Source organism: Ctenopharyngodon idella, chromosome 22 (genome assembly GCF_019924925.1).
Source record: "Ctenopharyngodon idella isolate HZGC_01 chromosome 22, HZGC01, whole genome shotgun sequence".
Classification (NCBI taxonomy): Eukaryota; Metazoa; Chordata; class Actinopteri; order Cypriniformes; family Xenocyprididae; genus Ctenopharyngodon; species Ctenopharyngodon idella.
The window spans coordinates 3506071-3530458 of record NC_067241.1 but is presented as its reverse complement, the minus strand read 5'-3'; the positions used below and the strand labels follow the sequence as shown (position 1 = coordinate 3530458).

Genomic DNA, 24388 nt, shown 5'->3' with positions numbered 1-24388 from the left:
TGTCCTGTGGTCTGATGAGACCAAGATAAACTTATTAGGTTCAGATGGTGTCAAGCGTGTGTGGCGGCAACCAGGTGAGGAGTACAAAGACAAGTGTGTCTTGCCTACAGTCAAGCATGGTGGTGGGAGTGTCATGGTCTGGGGCTGCATGAGTGCTGCCGGCACTGGGGAGCTACAGTTCAGTGAGGGAACCATGAATGCCAACATGTACTGTGACATACTGAAGCAGAGCATGATCCCCTCCCTTTGGAGACTGGGCCGCAGGGCAGTATTCCAACATGATAACGACCCCAAACACACCTCCAAGACGACCACTGCCTTGCTAAAGAAGCTGGGGGTACCTAAACCCTATTGAGCTTCTGTGGGGCATCCTCAAATGGAAGGTGAAGGAGCGCAAGGTCTCTAACATCTACCAGCTCCGTGATGTCATCATGGAGGAGTGGAAGAGGACTCCAGTGGCAACCTGTGAAGCTCTGGTGAACTCCATGCCCAAGAGGGTTAAGGCAGTGCTGGAAAATAATGGTGGCCACACAAAATATTGACACTTTGCGCCCAATTTGGACATTTTCACTTAGGGGTGTACTCACTTTTGTGGCCAGCGGTTTAGACATTAATGGCTGTGTTTTGAGTTATTTTGAGGGGACAGCAAATTTACACTGTTATACAAGCTGTACACTCACTACTTTACATTGTAGCAAAGTGTCATTTCTTCAGTGTTGTCACATGAAAAGATATAATGAAATATTTACAAAAATGTGAGGGGTGTACTCACTTCTGTGAGACACTGTATATTTTATATATATATATATATATATATATATATATATATATATATACACACACACAGAAACATGATCACAAACTGCTCTGTCTGTAGTCACAGTTTTGTTGAACAGATAGAGCCGAGTCTTCATTAATAACTCCCTAGTGAAGAAATGGATAAAGAGAGCGATAGATATGAGCTGTGATAAAGAGAGATAAGTTGCTGAATAGAAATGTTATTAGAGTCACTGCAAATTAAACAAATGATAGACATCCTGCCTCAGACACATGACCCTCATTAGCCTTTCAGCTCTGCGGCGGCCCAATAAAAGTCATGAGCAAGATTAAGGCCATGAGCTATTGTCCGCTTTTTAATCTGACCAAGCAAGCATTAACAAAATTTTGTGGAGACAGCACAAAAACAGAGCGGCCATGGGTGGAAGAGAGCTGTATGAACCTTGCGGTGAAAATAACTCCAGTAACAGGAAGAGTGAGCTGCTTTTAGATGTTTCCACTGGCACGCCCAGTGATGAGCTGCTGCTTTGAACACACCACCCAATATGTTCGTTTTCTTGTGGTCATTTACATTCAAGGGCTGCTGTTTTAGGTCAGAGACAGGAAACGACCATGGCTATGCAATGTTTTTTTTTTTTTTTTGTGATGTAGATTAACTCAAAAGTCTCCTGGTTTGTTTCTAATTTTTTTGCAAACTGAATATAATATATTATTTAACAGGACAGATTATAATGCCTTGATAACCTTTATAATATTTTTTGTATTGTAATTAAAGAGACATTTTTCTTTAATAAATTCAATATTAATTCCTGTTTTTCTATTTAATTCCTATATTATATTATATTATATTATATTATATTATATTATATTATATTATATTATATTATATTAGGGCCATCACAATTAATGCAATTAACACAACATCCATTTTTCATAACATCATAATTTGGCTAGCATTACTTTACATGATTGCGCTCTTATTCACACAAATGCTTTTAAACCATTCAAGCGCTACAAGACAAACGAGAACGCGCTATTTGTGAATGTTGTGTCATGTGACACACACACACGACTTGTGTGCACAGAAAGACGCGTGTGAGAAAATGAGATGCGCATCAGATCTGAGTAATGTTCGGCAGCGGAAGCTCTTAAAGTGACAGCAGCCTAATAAACCAGTTGCTGTGATGTCTGTTATTAATGTTAATCAAAGAACAAAGGTGACAGAGAAAATTGTAGCTTTAATAAGGATTAATCTATATTTAATTCATAATTTATGCAGTGAAGACTGTAAAGTGTAACTTTATTCCATTTCTGTATATTACCAACCTGTTAGACAGAAGGAGGGCCACGGGTAAATATGACATTTATTGTAATGGGTTTATGTGAAGATTGTTTTAAGTTCACTTAAATTAAAAGTTGTTATTTTTTTAAAAGCCTAATAAATGTTGCAATTTATATTTTTCAGTTATACTGTAATGTTGAATCTCTATAATTAATGTTTAAAAAAAAAAAAATCAATTTCATAGAGATATCAAAAACTCCAATGTTTTTAATCTTGATTAATTACAGGAAAAATGTGTGATTAATTAGGTAATTTTTAAATCAACTGACAGCACTAATTATTATATTATATTATATTATATTACACTAGCATAATTCATGTTATCTGGTGAAGTGATCACAGACATGTAACACACAGACAGGAGGTGCAGGAATCACTGGAGACACCCTCACCTGTCTGTCGTGAGAGTGAGCGAGACCCTGCTTCCTGCTGACCAGCCACCAAGAGTCCCTCTGTCCTCATGTCTGGGCCTGGGCTCCGTCACGCCGCCCCCTGCTGGAGACACACTCATCTGTAGAGACAAGGACTCCATGCTACGATGCAGCCCAGAGAGACGGGGGTAGAGAGAGGGAGAGCCACCAGCACTGCCCCCTCGGCCCACGGTGGCGCTAGAGAAACATTCGGAGGAGTTGACGTTGAGGATGGGAGCCGGGCTGGGGGTCAGACAACTTGAGCTGCTAATTCCTGAAAGATCTTGTAATTTGGAGAAGGGTGGCACTTTAGGAGGAAGCTGGTCCTCCACATTGATTATCCCACAGTCCAGGCTGTTGGAGTTGACTTTGTCCAGGTGAGCAGGTTTGGGCAGAGATCTGGCACTGGAGGGCCTGTGAATTCCATGATATAGAGATGAATTAAAAATCAGTCATAAACTATAATAATTGACATGACAGAAACATCAGTTAGTGACGAAAATAAACTAATGAAAAAATAAATAAATAAATAGGTGATTCGTAATGAATTTTTGGTGGAAAAAAAAAAAAAAAAAAAAAAAAAGATTATATATATATATATATATATATATATATATATATATATATATATATATATATATATATATATATACACACACACACATACGCACAGTATATAATACATTTAAACTTTGTTGTAATTAAAAAAATTAATTAACAATGACAAGTTAATTAATTAATAGAAAATAATAATTCATTTTATATCATTATCTGACATTAGGTTATACTACCTCAGTATTTGTTCATATATTGAATTAGCTTTTATTTGTATATTTTCAGTTTTCATTTTAATTTTAGCTTAAGTTTTAGTAATTTTATGTGCTGTTATTTTTTAAAAAAAAATATATTTCTATATTTAGCTTTAATTTATTTTTATTTTAGTAATTTTAGTACACAGGGTTAGGGTTAGAAACAGAAAATTATTTCAGTTAGTTTTTAAGGTAACTTGTCTAATTTTATTTATTTATTTATTATTTTTTTTTAAAGTCTAAATTTATAATCAATCTAATAAATATATATATATATATGTATTTTTTTTATTTTTATTTTTTTTGCACCAAAAATGTCAGCATTTGAGAATTTTATTTTAATATATACATTTGACTGCTAGCTAACTTGTGTTAGCAAGTCCAAGGGTTACCCAAGTGTTTCACCCAAAAGTCCTCACACATCATGGTGAAAACCTTATAAATGTTTTAGCATAGATGAAATGTCATTTTGCAAAATTTCAAGTAGTCAATTTCAAGTTGTTCTTTTGTCATTGAAAGAACAAGTGCAAAACCCCAGACAATAAGAGCAGATTGAAGCTATGTAAAGGAGATTTTTCTCACCTCTGAGAGTTGGGAGAGGGCAGCTCTGAATATTTGCCCAGGCTGGATGGTTGCCGAAGTCCCAGTAACTTGGAAGGAGGCTCCAGCGCACTCTGTGTTGGTGTCAATGTGCCGTTCTTTAGCGAGCCCCCTCCGCTACACTCAGAGTCAGATGCCACTGCCTTGGCTTTGGCCTTCTCCTTCTCACGGTCCGTCTGGTTGACTGGACCACACCCTCCTGTACTGGCCCGATGGGAGCTCTTCACACTGCCTGGTTCCTTCAGTCTGGATGGGGTGGGGACCGTTTTTAGGCCCTGCAGACCAGCGTCCATGTTGCTGCTGACAGGGCGAGCGCCCGGACGTCCTCCCGTCAGACTCAAGGTGCTGGACTTAGCAGGTCTTGGGAGACTTCGATACTGGATGTTGTTACGTGCATTCGGAGCCATAAAGCCTTGATCACAGTTTGACACATCAAGGCTGGTCTTTCGCCCTCCCCCTACACTACCAGCAGAGGGTTTTACTGGGATACCAGAGGTTTTAGGAGTTTTGTTCCCAATTGCAGAGTCTCCAGAGACAGTGTTTCCACCAGTTGTTAGCACAGTGGCAGTGCCAGTGGTTGGAACAGTTTTCTTGTAACCGAAGGAATTTGCCGTGCCGGCTGAGGGACGGACAAGACCGGAGGGAGGTTTTCGGTGCTCACCACGATCTTTTCCTGCATCTGAACTGGAGCGCTGTAATCCGGATGTTTTCACGGCCATTTTGGCTTTATCCACAACTCGCTGATCATTCTTTGGAACTGCAAGCAAACACAAGTAAACACAATCAGACATGAGTAATCATAATCAAGAAAAATTATTATAAACATCAGACCAGGAGAGAAGAGCATTTGGGTCTTGAAGGGTTTTTTCACATTCCTAAACATTTCAAATGTAATCCCATTAAAACATAAAAAAAATAATACTGCAAATTGGAGAAGGTACAAGAAGAAAAACAAACATTTGTTACATAAAATCAGTGGCTCAACCTCAAATCATGCGCCTTGTTGAGGAGTGGTGTGATTATTACTCTTCTAAGCGATCTGATTTATAGTTTTTGCCCATCATATCAAACCAGAATATCATAAAGACCTGCCTCACAACCATCTATAAACCAATCAAAACACCCTGAAAATCATGAAGAAATGCTCTAAAAACCACTTTGTATCCACACTGCAACCACTCAAAACACCTTAGCATTGCTTTGATGAGTTTTGCAACACTCACATTTTCTTCAAATTATTAATTGAGTGAAATAATCTTCATTAAATTACATTTTTGGGTCTGAGGATATTTTGCAAGGTTTCCTAAGACCTCTAACCGCACCCTGCTTTAAAGTAAACATTTACACTTCAACACACACACATACCAACAGATGCACAAGCTGCTTCATTAGAATAATGGAGTATATGGATACAATCCATCATGAGGTAAAAAACCTTACCCCTTATGCTGCTGACTTCAATTCACTCAACTGTAACATGACAGACTGCTTGAATATTTAAGACTTTAACTTTAACAGAGGACCCTTGAAGTCATAGAGCTGTTTAAGAAACAAACGGAGTGGGTACGGCACAACTGTTACAGTACTGACAACATGAAATGGGTGAACTTGCAAAGCCCACCCTGATGGCCATCTGGATCCTCTCAGAGATATTTATAAATATGCGGCAAAAACAGGGCCAAAATGCTAGTGCAATTGTGACTCAATCTCCGGGTGAATGGGAAAACACTCCAAACAGACTGTTCGCAAACATGAAAATTTGCTTTACTCTAACAACGGCATCCACAGTATGCGAAAAACCTTGTGGGAGTAGCTTAAGCATTTAAATGGCTCAATTAGCAGACCGTACAACAAATAAAAATAGCGTAACAGTGAAATATGGAGTGTATTTCATCTGTCACGAGGCGCTGTAATTCACACCACTGCCACCCAGGACGACGGCCAACACAAGTAAATACAGCTGACATCAACTTGAGATGAAGATTAGATGTGAAAAGAAATATGTTGAGTTGGAATAATGTAGGCCATTAGCAGACTATGACTGGATTAAATGATAGCATGATTGTATCAAAGGATACAAGCGGGCAAGACAAATTTTGTACATGTTTGTTTAGACTGGAGGTAAACAGTAAAAGTGAGTCAGAAACAGAAAGAGAGAGAGAGTCAATGGAAACTGGAAAAATTGGACAGGGCGGAAAAAATGGCTAATCGAAAGAGTCCAACTGTTAAGCTATCAAACTGACAAGGATACAGCTGTGAGAAGAGGAATGGAGATGTAATTTGTTTTCCTGATACTACATCACTATAATGGTAGGCTTGTATGACAAAATATGCACTTTGCTTTGAACATGGTCTTATTATACAAGATTGTGTCTTAGAATAACAACATGTCAGTCCAATGTGGCATAATTAAGATCCATTTCCTTGACACCCCGTATTTGACTGTTATTATTGCAAACATCATTATAACTATTGCTCATACTCAGGATTTGGAATTAAAAAAACAAACGCATACCCCGTTTGCTAACATGCTCAAACACAGGTGGTCGACACATGCACACTAGAAAGATTCATCCCCTTACACAAGCACTCGTCAACGTGGTAGTAAATTGTGGTTGTTCTATTTCTGTTGTGAAACAAAAGCAATGTCCGAAATAGCATACTAAGCCAGAACTACATTTGAATAAGAACTTACTTCACGACTGTTAAAAAAGTGTGTTCTATATACTTTAAATGTTGACAGAATTTTGACAGCTATGACATTTCTGTCATGACAATTCTCAAAGTGTTTGGCAGGGTAATCGAGATAATGGAATAGATCTGCTATGCCGCTGCTGCTGCTGGTTATTGCTGCTGCTGCAGAGCAAGTTTGGCACGCTTGCTGTGAGCAAGTAAGAATGCTGCTGCTGTACAATATAGCGTATATGAATTACCCGTAGCAGATCTATACAGGTGGAGCTGGGGAAGGAGGAGGGTTTCTGGAAATGCACTGCAACTGCTACAGCAAATTCTGACCAAGTATTGGAAGGTTGAACACCAAGCTGATACAGCAAGAACCAATCAGCTGTGCCCAGATTGAGTTAAGGATTTATCAGCCTGTGCCATCTAGAGTTTCGTGACAGAACTTTGTATTTGTCACTGTCGTGTGAACTACGACATCAGTTGAATTTGGATACTACTCTTTTTACATACTTTTTTTTTTTTTTTTTTGCCTGCTATATAGCAGAGAAGGCATTATTCAAACACAGGGAAAGGCCAGAGCCAGTGTTGCCACCTTGTGGACAAATTAATAAGCGCAGAAAAAGCACATGTGCGAGCTGAGTGTATACTATGCATGGTAATGATGGGAGAAACTAAGCTTTTCAAAACTTTTAAATTAATAGCTTCACAAAATGAATCATTGTTTTGAAGCACTCATCACGGCACATGCTGGTGACGCCTGTTGGTCAAAAAGTGTAAATGCAACAATTGCTTGGCTAAATATTAACTAAAAATCTTCCTTTTATTATACAAATGTGTCATTAAAAATGTCTACAAATTTATAAAACCATATAGACACTGGTTCATGGGTTCACACTCATCGCCTCCTAGTTGTTGAACCAAGCCTCGTTTACTCAAATCAAGTGACTTTGGCATTTGATACATGCTCCAATCACTGCTTTGAAACAAAGGATTCTCAAAGGTTTCGAAACTTCACAAAGTGTATTTCGAAAGCGCCCATAACTGTTAGAAAAATATGTCTGTGCGCGTACTATGCTGATGATAAAATTTACACTATGTGCTTTGTATACATACCCTAGCGTATATGTAAAAACTCAAGTATATCTTGAGCTTAAGCAAAAAACTTCTAAGTCATGTCTTTTTTATTCTTTCATTGAGAAGACTCATTCAGATTTGTTCACTGATTCATTCATTTACATCATCACGTCAATAGGTGGCAATGAGTATCTTTTATGTGTCATATTCACTGCACTTAAGAGGTCCTTCATCACCTTGATTGACTCATATGACGAACTGAATGAACAACATGCCCCTTCCCATTCAATGCATCAGCAGATTGTCATTCACGAACAAGGCATGAACAAGTTCACAAACAAGATTCAAAACAGTGAATCTTCATAATGCTATTTATGCTTTATTTAATGCTATTAATGCTTTATTTTCTAAAGTCAGTCTTTGAATGCAGGAAAGCAGTTCTACATTTTATAAGAGACATCAGAAAACGAGTCAGTGCACTGAATTGATTCATCCACTTAAACAATTCAGTCTAAAACACTGATTTGTGCTTAAATACAGGGCTCTTTTGCTGCAGCCTAGAAAATCCATGAGATCAGCTCGTGCTGCAGCTATGGGATTGATCAGGCGGAGAGAATTACCATCACTCTTTCTGAAGAATGAGATCCCATAAATAAGATTGATCGGCTCATTTCTCTCCCAGTATACGAGAGGCTGTATTTTATACACATCTCGCATGACAGGGACTGAGGTTCCCAATTATATAAACTGTATTTTCAAATATGGAATATTTGAGATCCAATTCCAGTGGATGATAAATCATAAAGACAACACAGAATAAAAGCTGGAACTAAGTCTCGTTGTTACAACATGTGGGTATAATCATGTTTCCAGTGCAATCTCTTGCCTTCAGTCTGTCCAATCAAAGTGTCTGTCCACAGGGAGAAACAGATAGCGCTGACACAGGCGTTTGGCTTGCCGGTTGGTAACGTCTACACGCTCGCTGAAAGACTAATGACTACTTTTGTGCTCCACTGTCTCTGGGACAAACCACTTCACTTAAACATTCAGCCAGTTTTCGCAGTTCTGATTACATCTGGTTTGTCTGACAACGGCACGTTCAGTCTTTCTTTTCTGTGGAATTGTGACATATTCAAATGTTTTAGATAAGATGTGAGTTTAAACTAATGTGATGATCAACAAGTACTTATAAGCTGGATCTTTTAATAAATCACTCAAAGACTCACGAATCAGTCTCAAAATCGATTTAAATCTGGCACAGTTGCTGCAGTCTGCATTGATGAACTCTTTCATAAAAGATAAATCTGAAAGTTTATTGTGAAAATGTTTTGCTTTGGCATCATGAAAATAATTTCGTATTTTGAGGGAATTTTATCGTACCAAGTAATATTCATGCAATAACTATAAATCATTTGTTTCCATAATTTTTACAATACAATTAATCCATACAATTTTTACATTATTTTTCAATTAACCTCTTCATTGCTGTGCTTTTTTTCTGCATCGTGGCTCATGTGTAGATTGTAGGTCCTTGGCATAAAAAAGACACCTAATTCAATTCTAATTCATAAACATAACCTACAGCAGCAAGAATAACAAGATGTCACATATTTGAACACTGTAAGTAACAAATAGCTATTAGAATAAAATATTGGTCCAAAACAGAACAAGCTTTGATTTCAAGAAATTCTCATTTTTTGGCGCTCCAGAAAACTGATTGCTTGTAGTAGCTGACATGACAGCTTCACTGAAACAGTGTAATTGTGACAGAAAACATCTAAAGTGTGTTTTCTGAATAAAGCAGATCGAGTTGCGCAGTTCACTGGGTGCAATTGCTTAAATTTCAACAGTCTGTCATTCATCCTCTTCAGTGCGTTTGAAAGCTGGACCGCATTGGACACGACATGAATGGCAGACATATGCACGAGTGTTGACGTGCTGGCTACATGTCAACACACACTGACTGAATGAAAGACTAAACATGGCTGCCTTTCATTAAAGTGACATCATGATGTGCTTCGTGTTTCTTTTTGGATAGATGGGTTTATTTTCCAACACATACAGTACAGCATCCAGATGGTCTCTTTCAGGTCCAGCTGCATAAACGCTGTGTTCCCCACTGTGCCTCTCACTTTGTTGGTAATGGCAAATGAACCCCCGCAAGGTGACATTAAACGTACAAGAAGAAAAAAGAAAAAAATCAACTGGTTTCTTGAAGCTCTTTTTATTTAATGCATTAACTCTGTCTGTCTGTCTATCAGTCTGTCTGCCTGTCTCTGTTCGTTTGTCTGTCTCTTTGTTTGTCTGTCTGTGTTTGTTTGTCTGTCTTTTTGTCTGTTCGTTCGTCTGTCTGTCTGTCTGTCTGTCTGTCTGTTTGTTCGTCTGTTTGTCTGTCTGTCTGTCTGTCTTTGTCTGTCTTTCTGTTTGTCTGTCTGTCTGTCTGTCTTTCTGTTTGTCTGTCTGTCTGTCTTTCTGTTTGTTTGTCTGTCTCTGTGACGAGCAGGGCGGGCGAGAGCCGTGAGGGAACGGCGCGAGGCCGGTGACGCGAGGGTTAATGAGCTCCACCTGTGAGGCGCACCGGCCTTGAGTCTCTCACGGAGGAGCTCCGGAAGCATAAAAGGAGGAGCGACGACAGTGAAGGACGAGAGAGGACCAGGCCTGGACTTTATTTTGTTTTATTATGTTTGTGTGGCCGGCAGACGTCCGCGAGGGTCTGCCGGCATTACTTTCGTTTTGTTCTTTGTTTATTTTATTAAAGTTTATTGTTTGAATGTTCGCCGGTTCCTGCCTCCTTCTTCCCCCATCATACGAACTGTGTTACAGTCTCTTTGTCTGTCTGTCTGTTTGACTGTTTGTTTGTCTGTCTGTCTGTCTTTCTGTTTGTCTGTTCGTTTATCTGTCTTTGTCTGTCTGTCTGTTTATTTGTCTGTCTGTTGGTCTGTCTGTCTGTCTGTCTGTCTGTATGTCTGTCTATCTGTCTGTTCGTTTGTTTGTCTGTCTGTCTGTTCCTTTGTCTGTCAGTCTGTTCGTTTGTTTGTCTGTCTGTTCGTTTGTTTGTTTGTCTGTTCGTTTGTTTGTCTGTCTGTTCGTTTGTCTGTCTGTCTGTTTGTCTGTCTCTTTGTCTGTCTGTTTGTCTGTCTTTTCGTTTGTCTGTGTGTCTGTCTGTTCGTTTGTCTGTCTGTTCGTCTGTCTGTCTGTCTGTCTGTTCGTTTATCTGTCTGTCTGTCTGTGTTTATTTGTCTGTCTGTCTGTCTGTATGTCTGTCTATCTGTCTGTCTGTTCGTTTGTTTGTCTGTCTGTTCCTTTGTCTGTCAGTCTGTTCGTTTGTTTGTTTGTCTGTCTATCTGTCTGTCTGTTCGTTTGTTTGTCTGTCTGTTCCTTTGTCTGTCAGTCTGTTCGTTTGTTTGTTTGTCTGTTCGTTTGTTTGTCTGTTCGTTTGTTTGTCTGTTCGTTTGTTTGTCTGTTCGTTTGTTTGTCTGTCTGTTCGTTTGTTTGTCTGTCCGTTCGTTTGTCTGTCTGTTCGTTTGTCTGTCTGTTCGTTTGTCTGTCTGTCTGTTTCTCTGTCTCTTTGTCTGTCTGTCTGTCTTTTCGTTTGTCTGTCTGTCTGTTTCTCTGTCTCTTTGTCTGTCTGTTTGTCTGTCTGTTCGTTTGTCTGTCTGTTCGTCTGTCTGTCTGTTCGTTTGTCTGTCTGTTCGTCTGTCTGTCTATCTATCTATCTATCTATCTAGGCGCAAGGTGGCATTAAACATCCAGGAAAAAATTGTGTTTCTTGGAGCTCTTTTGATTTAAAACATTAACTCTATGGTCTTGAATTGCAAAGGCAACTCATCTAGGTGTTAAAACAATCAGATAGTGTGATGCATTCACAAGAGGAGGAATAGTGGGTGGTGTTGGGTGATTTAGGGTTTTAAGAGCTGTTATCGTGTCCCTACCCAACCCCCCGCCTGGGTGGAGGACAACAGCTGGCGAGATCTGGTGCCAATCCTCCACTCTAGCACTGAGCCGAACAGGGCGTCTTTCTCTAGCTGCTAGTCTACCCATGCCAGCGGCAGAATCAGGCTTTGTTGGAGCTCTGCATTGGATCTAATGATCCAGCACTAACTGCCATCAACTGAGTTTGCCACTGAGACAGAGGGCTGCATTCAAAGATGAAGCAGATAAGAAGAGTGCCTTTGTTTCTAGATGAGGTCAAAGCCATTGATACTGGACTCTGTAATCACTGCACGGTTTGTTGACTCAAAGGTCACCTAATACTCTCAAACGATAACATTAAAACCCACTAGAAAAGGAAAAATAACCAAAGAGATCTCTTCAATATCTTGATTGTTTTGTCTAGACCACAATGAAATTACATGGAGAGCAAATTTAGACCTTTTGAGATTGTGCTTCAAATTAGAAATCAAAAGTGAAAGATCTCTATTTGTATATATATATATATATATATATATATATATATATATATATATATATATATCTTTTCATGTGACACTGAAGAAATGACACTTTGCTACAATGTAAAGTAGTGAGTGTACAGCTTGTATAACAGTGTAAATTTGTTGTCCCCTCAAAATAACTGAACACACAGCCATTAATGTCTAAACCACTGGCCACAAAAGTGAGTAAGTAAAAATGTCCAAATTGGGCCCAATTAGCCATTTTCTCTCCCTGGGGTCATGTGACTCATTAGTGTTACAAGGTCTCAGGTGTGAATGGGGAGCAGGTGTGTTAAATTTGGTGTTATCACTCTCACTCTATCATACTGGTCACTTATAGTTCAACATTGCACCTCATGGCAAAGAACTCTCTGAGGATCTGAAAAAAAAGAATTGTTGCTCTACATAAAGATGGCGTAGGCTATAAGAAGATTTCCAAGACCCTGAAACTGAGCTGCAGCATGGTGGCCAAGACCATACAGCGGTTTAACAGGACAGGTTCCACTCAGAACAGGCCTCGCCATGGTCGACCAAAGAAGTTGAGTGTACATGCTCAGCGTCATATCCAGAGGCTGTATTTGGGAAATAGACGTATGAGTGCTGCCAGCATTGCTGCAGAGGTTGAAGGGGTGGGGGGTCAGCCTGTCAGTGCTCAGACCATACGCCGCACACTGCATCAAATTGGTCTGCATGGCTGTCGTCCCAGAAGGAAGCCTCTTCTAAAGATGATGCACAAGAAAGCCTGCAGACAGTTTGCTGAAGACAAGCAGAATAAGGACATGGATTACTGGAACCATGTCCTGTGGTCTGATGAGACCAAGATAAACTTATTTGGTTCAGATGGTGTCAAGCGTGTGTGGCGGCAACCAGGTGAGGAGTACAAAGACAAGTGTGTCTTGCCTACAGTCAAGCATGGTGGTGGGAGTGTCATGGTCTGGGGCTGCATGAGTGCTGCCGGCACTGGGGAGCTAAAGTTGTACTCACTTTTGTGGCCAGCAGTTTAGACATTAATGGCTGTGTGTTGAGTTATTTTGAGGGGGACAGCAAATTTACACTGTTATACAAGCTGTACACTCACTACTTTACATTGTAGCAAAGTGTCATTTCTTCAGTGTTGTCACATGAAGAGATATAATAAAATATTTACAAAAATGTGAGGGGTGTACTCACTTCTGTGAGATACTGTATATATATATATATATATATATATATATATACACACACACACACACACATATATATATATATATATATATATATATATGCTTTCAACATTAATTTTATAGCAATATACTTGGTATATCAGAAATGGTCTTTTTTTTTGTGAACTGCTTGTTCATTAGTTAATGGCTGTGTCTGGGAAGATTTAGAGGCTGGAACGTCGGGAATCATGGGAGACTGATGACATGTGTTGCATGTTTTAGGGTGTGTTTCCATACCATCAGCTCTATGTATGTCTGTGTGTGATATCACTAACCTCCTGGCACTTTGAGCATGCTCTGTGAGGTGTGCGTGATGGGAGAGGTCACGCCCACTGGAGGATTACGGCTCTTCTTCAGTCCGCTGGGTGGGTGGCCAAGTGTCTGCGGTTTCCTTAGTTCACCCTTGACTGCCGTGTCATCCTGCGATCTGCTCTTTTTCCACTTGCTGGATGACTCGGCCTTAAGGCTGCCCGTGTCATATCCTCCCTCATTCCGGCATTGAGCCTTGCCCTCCTCGCTGTACCAGGAAAGGCCACTTTCAACCAGCGAGCGTTTCTCGGCATCAGTGCGCAGCTGTGGGAAGAGTCAATGGTAAAATAAACAGTCAGTGACTATTTAAGTTGAAAAATATTTAAAAAACACTAAAGTGCTAAAGTTAGGGCTGGTTCACACAGCACGTTTTTGCTGTTAAAAACGTGAGACGCAGGTCAGTGGAATGAATAAAGCATTAGGTTTAGAGACGCGTTTATTTTATTTTATTTTAACCTGAGCACTTTTTTTTTAGAATGTCATGCGCAAGATGCTGCAAAACACATTCTGTGTGAATAGCCCCTTAAAATGTTACATTCTTTGCAACTTCCACAGCATATGTCATAATTTCTTCCCTATTTGATAATTCTGTTTTATACTATAAATAAAGCAAAATTTATTTTAAAGGGGTCATGACGTGAGAGATCAAATTTGCCTTGATCTTTTGACACATAAGAAGTCTTTGTACCATTAAAACATCCTGCAAGTTTCAGAGCTTAAAACATCCTCCACATTATAAACAAAGCATGTATTTAATCAACTCCAAAAACAGCTCGTTTTGATATTGTGGGATCTGTGATGTCACACAGTCAAATACATTTGCATATGATTGCCTCCAGAGCAAGACATCGATGAATAGTTATACATCATCACACCTTAGGCCCCGCCCACTGGTGTTCAGTCGCATAACGACTGACACTTGCCTACACTGGATGTGAGCATCACGTAGTGTCAAAAGCAAATACAACCCATTATAATCACTGACACCCTACACTAGATACAATATACAGTACACAGTTTCTGACGTACTCCACGCACTTGGAGGAGGAAAATGGAAGAGTGAAAGAATGTTCACTTTGACGCGTCCAGTTTAAACAACTCGTTTGTGTCTCTGTACAGACTTTAGAAGGACCCAAGCATTGGAAACAAGCGAATGGTTTATTTTAATGGCACCCTGGATCACATCGGTGGATTATATGTTTGTTCGGAGCATTTAGTTCAGAGAGTTTTGGAGAGTTCGCAAAGAAACTTTTGTTGTCAGATGAAGCAGACGACTGTATTGGATCTAACAGCAGCTGCATCACAAACTGTAGGTAAATGATTTCATGATACTTAAATGACGTTTTTATATGGATAATGTTCTCAAAACACTTACTCGTGTGCAATAGCAAGTGAGCGTTGATACTCTTTTCAATGCATTGATGTTAGCCAATCATAACAGTGGCCTTTAACTGACACACCTTAAAGGATCCACGCCTTAAAAACTGATCATTTCAAAGAGAGGGTCTATTATGAGGTTATAAAATCATGGCAGAATAATATATATATATATATATATATATATATATATATATATATATTATATATGAAGAGGCAATCAAGCCAAAATTCATTCTGGCACTCTCACACACATACATTCTCCTTTTACATACATATATATTCTACTCTCACACACATACATTCTACTTTTACATACTTACATTCTCCTTTCATTCTTTTATTGTAAATAACTATGTAAGAAGAAAATGTATGCATGTCTGAAGAAAATATGTGTATGTAAGAGAAGAATGTATGTGTGTGAGAGAGAGTATAGTGGAAACGGAAGAGTACAATGGAAACAGAAGGCAGGTCAGGTGCAATCATCACGTGACGTTCAGCTTCTCAGCGCCGACTTGATGCATTTTGTTTATGAAATACAGGTTTGTGTATGTTTTATTTCATCTATAAAATCGTTGCTGTGCTGTAAATAATTTTAATGCAAAGCAAACTACAGTAAACGAGTGTTGCATCCGTCTTTCGGATGAAGAAAACACTTGATGCCTTGCATAAAATTAACAATTTATTCCTAAAGATACTGAATATAAATACCTTGGATATTGAAATATGTTCTCAGAACTGTGCACTGATTGTTTATGGGCAGGTTATGGAAGCAGCCACAGCATCTTTTGGCTATGAGTGAGACAAAGGGCGGTGGTCTGAAATTAGTTCCGCCGCCGAACGCAAGCCCATCTCCGGCAGGAGAATCAGCATCGTTACGGTGGAAATGGGACGGGACTTTTGATTACACTTGAATTACTTTTAGACCTAAATGTATCATTTTTACTTCTAAAATGTTTGTTAAACGATTTTAAATGTAAGCAATATTTTTAGGCATGGTAAAAACTATATAAAGCAAGCTGTATTAAGAACTGTATCGAAAATAAAGTTGTCATAAACCAGTGGTTGTGTGGAGTATTTTACAAATGTTTAGATTAGTGATTCCCAACCGGGGGTACATGTGCGTGCTCCAGGGAGTACGCAAAAGATTTAAATTTTGCTTGGTTTGTTCAGGCCTGTCCACAGTCTATGGGCCTTTCGCTGGGACATTCTAAAACGCTTAACGTGAAAAAGCTTAACGTGGCTTAATTTACTAAGGCAGTGTTATTAACAAACCAAACTTAGTAAACACCATATTAATAAAGCATACTATGTACAGAAAAGCAGATGAGCCTATTATGAACGCAACACGTTTAATTACACGTTAAGCATTTTCCTCCCATAAAGAAAACGCTTAACGTGACTTAATGTAAGACAGTGACATTAAAAGACCAAACTTAGTCAACACTATACTAATAAAGCATAATATATATAGAATAATTGTTTTGTGCAGAATTTGATCTTTGATCTCTCACTTAGTAGGCTACTTTAATCTACGTTAAGCTTTTTCTTTATAACGGTTTTCTATGGGAGGAAAACACAACATGTAATTAAACGAATTGCGTTCATATTCTGGGCTCATCTGCTTTGCTGTACATAGTATGGTTTATTAGTATGATGTTTACTGAGTTTGGTCATTTAATATCACTGTCTTTGTACATTAAGCCACGTTAAGCATTTTCTATGGGAGGAAAACGCTTAACGTGAAATTAAATGCATTGCGTTCAAATTCTGGGCTCAACTGCTTTTCTGTAGTATACTTTATTAGTATGATGTTTACTAAGTTTGGTCTGTTAACATCACTTAGTACATTAAGCCACGTTAAGTGTTTTTCACGTTAAGCGTTTTAGAATGTCCCCTGTCACTTAGGCGTAATAGGCTTGCTGGGTGCAGTCAGTCGCCCCAGCTTCACCCCAACCTGACACGTTGCAAATGTGTCTATTTACAACGTGATTTTGCAGCATTGAGTATTGTAGCCAAGCACATGCATTACTGTTGAAAATAATGGCCAATCAGAATTGTTTAAGTTAGACTCATTTAATGTTTTGAGGGATATTGAGCTAAGTTTCTTTTTAGTGCCAGTTTAATAAGTCCTACGCTCACAAATCCTCTCATAAAAAGCGTAGTAGACACGTTGTAATTTAAAGATTTATTTGAAAGACTTTGTGACTTTAGTGCATAAAGTGCTGAACTTTATAAGCCAATAAGTGCTTATCTACCGCCATCTACTGGTTATAGTGGTATTTTTCGTGTCTTTTTTATTTTTAAATAAAAGTGTTTGTTTTCAATCAAATGTTGGATTTCCTACATCTTGAAACTTTCAGTTTTACAAATGGGGACAATCTCTAAAGGACGAATAAAGCATTTTTTTGTCATCATAAAAAAAATAGCATTTGAAGTGCTGGAATGTCCAATTACATTTACAATTACATTGTGTTTCTTATTTAAAATGTCCCAATATCTTCAAGTCTTAATTGTAATCAATAAAACTGGTTCATTGGTAAATTAGGTAATTGTAACAACTGCATTAAAATATAAACGCCGCATTTACTTTTGTTTAGTGTCGATAAAGGGGTACTTGAGCCTTTTTGATGGAGTCGTGGGGGTACTTAAAAAGGTTGGAAACCACTGGTTTAGATAATTTAATCTGTAAGTACTAAAGCTATATCATAGAAAAAAAAAAAACTTAATAAAATCAACCCTTTATGCTGGGTAAAATTAGCCCAATCTGTGTTCTGTCCTATGTTTACCCAGCCCTTGGGCTAAAAACAACAAAAATAAAGGAGAATCTAAGTGTGTGTGAGAGTGTAGAAATTTATGTATGTGAAAGGAGAATGTAAGTGTGTGTGAGAGTAGAAATGTATGTATGTGAGAGTAGAAATGGATGTATGTGAAAGGAAAATGTATGTGTGTGAGAGGGTAGAAATGGATGTGTGTGAGAGTAGAAATGTATGTAAGTAAAAGGAGAATGTATGTGTGTGAGAGTAGAAATGTATGTATGTGAAAGGAGCATGTAAGTGTGTGAGAGGGTAGAAATGTATGTGTGTGAGAGTAGAAATGTATGTATGTGAAAGGAGAATTTATGTATGTGAGTAGAAATGTATGTATGTGAAAGGAGAATGTATGTATGTGAGAGAGTAGAAATGCATGTATGTGAAAGGATACATACAGAAAACATAACAAAAAAAAAAAAAAAATTATTTTTAACTCTTTTGTTTGTTTGTTTGTTTTTTATGTAAAAAAAAAAAAAAAAAAAAAAAAAAAGGTAGTACAACATAATATAGTACTCTAAAACCAGCACACGATGAGAACCACTCTCTGGTAAATGGAGGAAAAAAGTAACAGTATGTCACTTCAAACCACCAAACATGGAAGTTCTGTTTCAGAATCCATTTCTGCTTTATGAGATGCACTGTGGTCACATTCCAACACGAGCCACAGAGAAGAACAGAAGTGACACACGCTGAGATACATTGCAGTGTTTCTTCTCCAGAACAGGTTGTTTACTCTTGGCTCTATCTTCCTGCTTTCACTGTCATAGGTTAACTGGGATAATATATTTGTAAAGGTGTGAGCGTTATATCAGCACGTATGTCTGCAACTTTTATGTTAAAAGTAATTTGCATTAAATGATCAGTTTTCCAGGGTTGTCAATCATCAGTGCCACACAGTGAACAGGACAATAATACAGTGTGGACAAGAACATACTGATATTCAACATATTTGAACATCTGCTTCTTAATACAGCTAAACTATATATATATATATATATATATATATATATATATATATATATATATAGTTTAGCTGTATTAAGAAGCAGATGTTCAAATATGTTAAACAATGTGTATATATATATATATATATATATATATATATATATATATATGCACATTTTTTCAGTGTTTTTTTTTAGTCAGGCAATGCAGTAGTGAAACCATGGTAAAAGCAAAATCTACAGTTAACTGGTAACACTTCATGTAAATTTAAATATGTACTATACAGTACCCTTCAAAAGTTTGGGTTGGTAGGATTTATTTATTTATTTATTTTTAAGAAGTTCTCTCTCCAAGGCTGCATTTATTGCATCAACAATACAGTAAAAATATAGTAATAGTGTGAAATATTATTGCAATTCAAAGTTGAATTACTGACATTATCTGCCAAACAATAAACTAAAAGTAATAAAACCTTAACAATACTTAACTCCTTAACTTTGTGAACTTTTGTAATTTAAAGTAAGAGGAGCGAGTCTGACCGTGTTCCCAGGTTTAATGGACCATGTCGGGTTTAAGGAGAAGAAGCCCTGTGGAGGGGCATACCTGCTTTATTAAATGTAAATAAGCCTTTGTGAAAGGTTGATGTCATTTGAGGAATGTCTGCTCCCTTCCTAGGAATTATGGGATAGGCAAGCTCACATATTTGACCAATTAAACCTGTCTGAACTTTGATGTTTGTATAACTGTGATGTTGACATGTCATTTCCTCCTTCTGGCAAAGACAGCCATGTGGGTCAGATCCAGAAAGAAGTCGAGGATTGTTCCTCACGAGTACAATAACCTGAAGAAGATGGGGAGGCTGCTATGTGAGTCTGTGGGGGTTTAGAAGAACATTCTGATCTCTTAGATGGAGAAGATTTCAGCAAAATTAAAGTTTAGAACAGGATGACAGCAATGCAGTCCTTACACTGCTCATCTGACTGCTTTCTACAGAAGAGGAGACTGCTTTCTGCTGAAGAAAGCAGTTATGTTACCCATAATGCACTGGGTATATTCAAATTCTTATACGTAAAATGAAATCTTCTTAATCTATATTTTATGTTAAAATAATTTTGATTCAATATGCCTTTTTGTCTTAAAAGTGAAGTGTATAATTTTTGCTTTCTGCTCTACGGTCCAAGCTGAAATGCACATTTCACACACATTTTCCTTTTTTTTCTCCACTAGAAATTTTTGGAAATACATTACAGTAATAATAAAGGTTTCTTGAGCATCAAATCATCATATTAGAATGATTTCTGAAGGATCATGTGACACTGAAGACTGGTGTAATGATGCTGAAAATTCAGCTTCGATCACAGGAATAAATTACATTTTAAAATATATTCAAACAGTTCTTTTAAATTGTAAGAATATTTCACAATATTACTATTTTTACTGTATTTTTGATCAAATAAATGCAGCCTTGGTGAGGAGAAGAGACTTTCTGACCCCAAAATTTTGAAAGGTACAGTATATATTTTCCTATATTTTTAGGATCAACATGTACTGTACCTCATAGCTTTATTTTCTTTCACGACAAATTAACGAGTAAGTTCCTCAGAAGGAAACAATCATTCACGTTTGAATCGACATATAGATGAATATTTTTTTTCCCTTTTTTGCGTGAACTGTTCTTATAAATATGGTGTCTGATCTGACTAACGTCTATAATAATATTTAAAATGAATACAGACACTGTGGCACATCTGTACAGTTATAATGTTTCAGAGATTTTTGGTAGCCTGAATGGCTGAAACTAAACCAGTAAGCAGTGTGGCCTTCAACAAATCCTAACCAACACAAACACACACAGAAGATCGAGTACATAACACTACATGGGAGTTCATCATTGAGAAAGAAACCAGAAACTCCCTGAAGACTTCTTGGCCAGAGTTGAGTCACATCACTGTCTTTGGGTGGGATAAACTGTGTTGTCTGTGCTCTGTGGTGATAGATTTCAGATGAGTATCAACTGAGTCAGTGTGCACCCTTTCACTCTAAAGCGGTTAGCGGTTTGTAACACATTCATCCCATTAGCGGTAAGTACTGTGTGCTCAGGCTCGACCCATCCAGTATTGTGTGTCAGAAATTAGCCAAAACTGACGCAACAAACATTGAAGCAGAAACACAGATCGTGAAAGCAATATTTCAATACAATTAGAAGTGTATTACCACGATGGCAGAGTTTCGCCGGGAGCCAATGGGAGTAGTTGGCAGGGAGTTGAGGGAGGAGCCTGCGTTGAACTCCTCTGAGCTGAGGTTGTCTGAACCGTCACTCAAACCGCTGCTGATGGAGCTGCTTTCATCCCAACTGCAAAGAAAACATAAGAAATGCCATCACTGTACTGATCCAGGTCATAATTAGGTCATGGTGAATTATTAATGTTGTATGCAAAGCAGTTAAATGAATAATTAATTGCTTAAAAGAAACACATATTGGAAAACATGTTTTTTTTTTTTTTTTCCCTTGATCTTTTAGAAGAAATACTATTTAGTACATTGATCTACTCTAACACAACCCTCACCAGTCCATTCAAAATATTTATGAAAACTAAAGTGCAAAAACAGGTCATTCAGAAATCATTATGATAATGACAACCATCACAATCACGTGCACATTACCATAGCTGTGCACGTTTACATATCAAGTATTTAGTATTTAACTAGTATTCAGCAGCTCTGCCTGTGAACTACGCCACTACACGCATGTAAGCCAATCATAACAGAGATCATTTACATAGAGGTCTTAAAGGTACAGTGGGAAAAATAGACAGGATCATTTTAAGATCAAACAGAGGATGGAAAATGGTCATGGAATATAAATCATGTCTGGTTTTGTTGCGATTAATATTAACTACCCTAAGTGGCCTTCAAGGTATGTGTAATAATGTGTAATAATGTGAATAAGAATGTTATTAATAAGACAGAGTTTGATTCAGACACTGCATTCTTACACTGATACATCTCAATGTTAATCAGAATTTGGTCATATTCAGATTATGTGTGCCTTATGTAAACACATTAACCTGACTAGATTAAGTCAATATTCCAGTTTCAGAATAAGACTGTAGCTGTATTAATCTGAATCCTTTGTCATGTAAATACTTTTTTCACATAATCTACTGTAATTGGAATACTCATTTATATCCGTGCACATCCAAATTACAGTAATTCTGGGTGTTAGAGTTTTCAAAAGCTAAGCATGATCCATATACCTACATTCAACTGCATGATTTCAGATTAACTAATTACTCTGGATTAAGGTTGTCAAAAGTACCGACTTCGGTACCAAGTCGGTACTGAAATGTTAAAAAAGCGACGATGGCAGTATTTCCCCCTAGCATTTTGAGCACTGTTTTTTAACATTTCAGTGCCGACTTGGTACCAAAGTCGGTACTTTCGACAACCCTACTCTGGATGTTTTTATACTTTCAATGCATTTCAATCAGAATCTCATTAAAAATTCACAAGGATATCCGTTTTTGTCTGGTCCTGGTGTATCAGGAAGCAAATGCTCCAGAATGGAAGGTGCCTTTGAGATAAGAACGCATCTTGTCGCACAGGACCTGATAAACCCTGAGAAAGTGATAAGGCCATCCTCGCATCACTGAGCATATATGCTGAAAAAAGACAGCTGAAGCCCTTCCAGTCAGAAGCAACAACTGATAAACTTGTTGTGTCACAAAGGAACCTGACCGGTTCCTAAAAGATAAAATCTGTGTTATGTAACTGTTGAGTTCATATCAGAACAAAACACACAATCACAGGGGCTTCTCATGTTTGTGAGTCTGTCTGCTCAGCTGTGGAGACCTATGAAACAGCTGACTTTGGGATGACATTCCTCATTTTGCAATGTTCCTTTGGAAACTGATTGATTCCCTTTGCACATTTTGATTTTTATGGAAAGACATGTGGCCCCATCAAAGTGTTTAAGGTTGTTTAATGTCTAATGCAACTACAGTATTGCATGCGTTTGAAAAGAAGCCTTGTAAAGAGAAACTTTTCTATTAATATTATGTCTTAAAAAATCTGTACTGAAACAAAACAAAAAACGTAAAGCAAAAAAGTAAAGCAAAGCAAAGCAAAACAAAAAAAAAAACAAAAAAACAAAGCATAACACAAAACAAAAACCAAGCAAAGCAAACAAAAAAAAAAAAACAAACATAAAACAAAACAAAACACAAACATAAAACAACACAAAACAAAATAAAAAACAAAACAAACAGCTAAATAAAATAACAATTGAAAGCTGAAGTCAAACAAAAACGTCTAATTATTCCACACAATTCTTCAGTGCCATTAACAATGGCTTTGAGATGTCATAATGGCCTTTGAACCTAATCCACAAAACACAATACAGTTTCCACACTTTCCCTCCATTTCCACCTCCAGTCTCCATTTTCCAGATGCTTTAAATTCCTCAGATGTCCCAGTGACACCTAAAGACTGGATTAAGTAGCAGCATATTGTGAGAAGCCTGTCATTATAAGATATCTAAGCACATTCAGCTGTTTTGTGAGACGGCCAGCCCTGAGGTGAAACACTGACAGTCTCTTTATGAGCGATAATGATCAGGGTTCAGATTTCAGGGCTGTTTGGAACACCTCAAGCGTCAAGCTCTGTGATTATGCTCAAAATACTCATCTCCAGACCTGAGATGACAGCACTCCAGTCATGGTTTGAAGGATGAACTAGATGTCTCGTGTTTACCTCTACAGCTGGGAATATTTGTGAGATGTGACAGCTGTTTTTTTTGCTTTGATGCACTGCAAGCGTGCCATGTGTGCAACTTAAAACACTACAATCTTTCTTTAAACCTGTCAACTCGACTGCTATGATGTATGAGTTGAATCACAGGGAACATCTCATCTGTATGATCTAGATTTATTTTACGAAAGTGTCATTTTAAAAGTGCAATACGGCAGGAGAGCCTCCCTGCAGAATTTCTGCCGCAGGTGAAGTGGAAAAGGAGGGCGAGGACACCTTGAAAACCTCAGCTTACCTACAGCATCCCACAGACACAGGACTCTCTTCAAAGGCATGCCAAAGACACCATGCGGTTTTCGATATACCCAGACTAAAAATGGTTGTTTGATGTTGTTCTGTGAAAGGGGAAAATGCAGATAAGCACAGCAACCTTTCGGAGATGCTGCGAACCCCTGGCCAGCCCTGTTCATAGAGTCAGTGGGTGTGAATTTAGGATTTTTTTTTTTTTTTTTAACCAGATGGACTTCATAAAGCTTTAGTTCTGGTAAAAAAAGCTAATGAGCAGCAGAATCTAAGTGGCTTAAACAGCACTGATAATGCAACATACTGTCACATAACATTCTGTGCCCTCAGATTAAAGGATTATAAAAAGGCTAATCGAAGCACAGGATTCATATTCAGCTTTAAAGCTAACATGAAACTGCGTTCACAACCTATTTTACTTCCATAATGTGATGTATTGCATGTCTGACTGAAACAGAAAATGGTGTAAGATTATTCAGGCTTTTTTCTCTTTGTAAAAATATGCCTAGGTGAATTTTTATTTCTTTAAAAGTTATTTTTTATCATCATAGTGAGACATATAG

General features: G+C 37.9%; 1 protein-coding gene across 11 annotated transcripts in view; it reads right to left on the bottom strand.

Annotated features, from left to right (window-relative positions):
* nav1a (neuron navigator 1a) overlaps window positions 1–24388 on the bottom strand; it is a 263139-nt gene that overhangs the window by 24581 nt on the left and 214170 nt on the right. For 10 of the 11 annotated variants that reach the window (XM_051880901.1, XM_051880900.1, XM_051880903.1 and 7 more), the window contains 4 exons: window positions 20988–21126; window positions 13605–13902; window positions 3921–4695; window positions 2512–2943 (listed from right to left, as the gene is read on the bottom strand). In XM_051880901.1, coding sequence (XP_051736861.1) covers window positions 2512–2943; window positions 3921–4695; window positions 13605–13902; window positions 20988–21126 — 1644 coding nt within the window. The remainder of the gene's footprint in view (window positions 1–2511; window positions 2944–3920; window positions 4696–13604; window positions 13903–20987; window positions 21127–24388) is intronic. The other variant, XM_051880906.1, reaches the window with a different exon arrangement.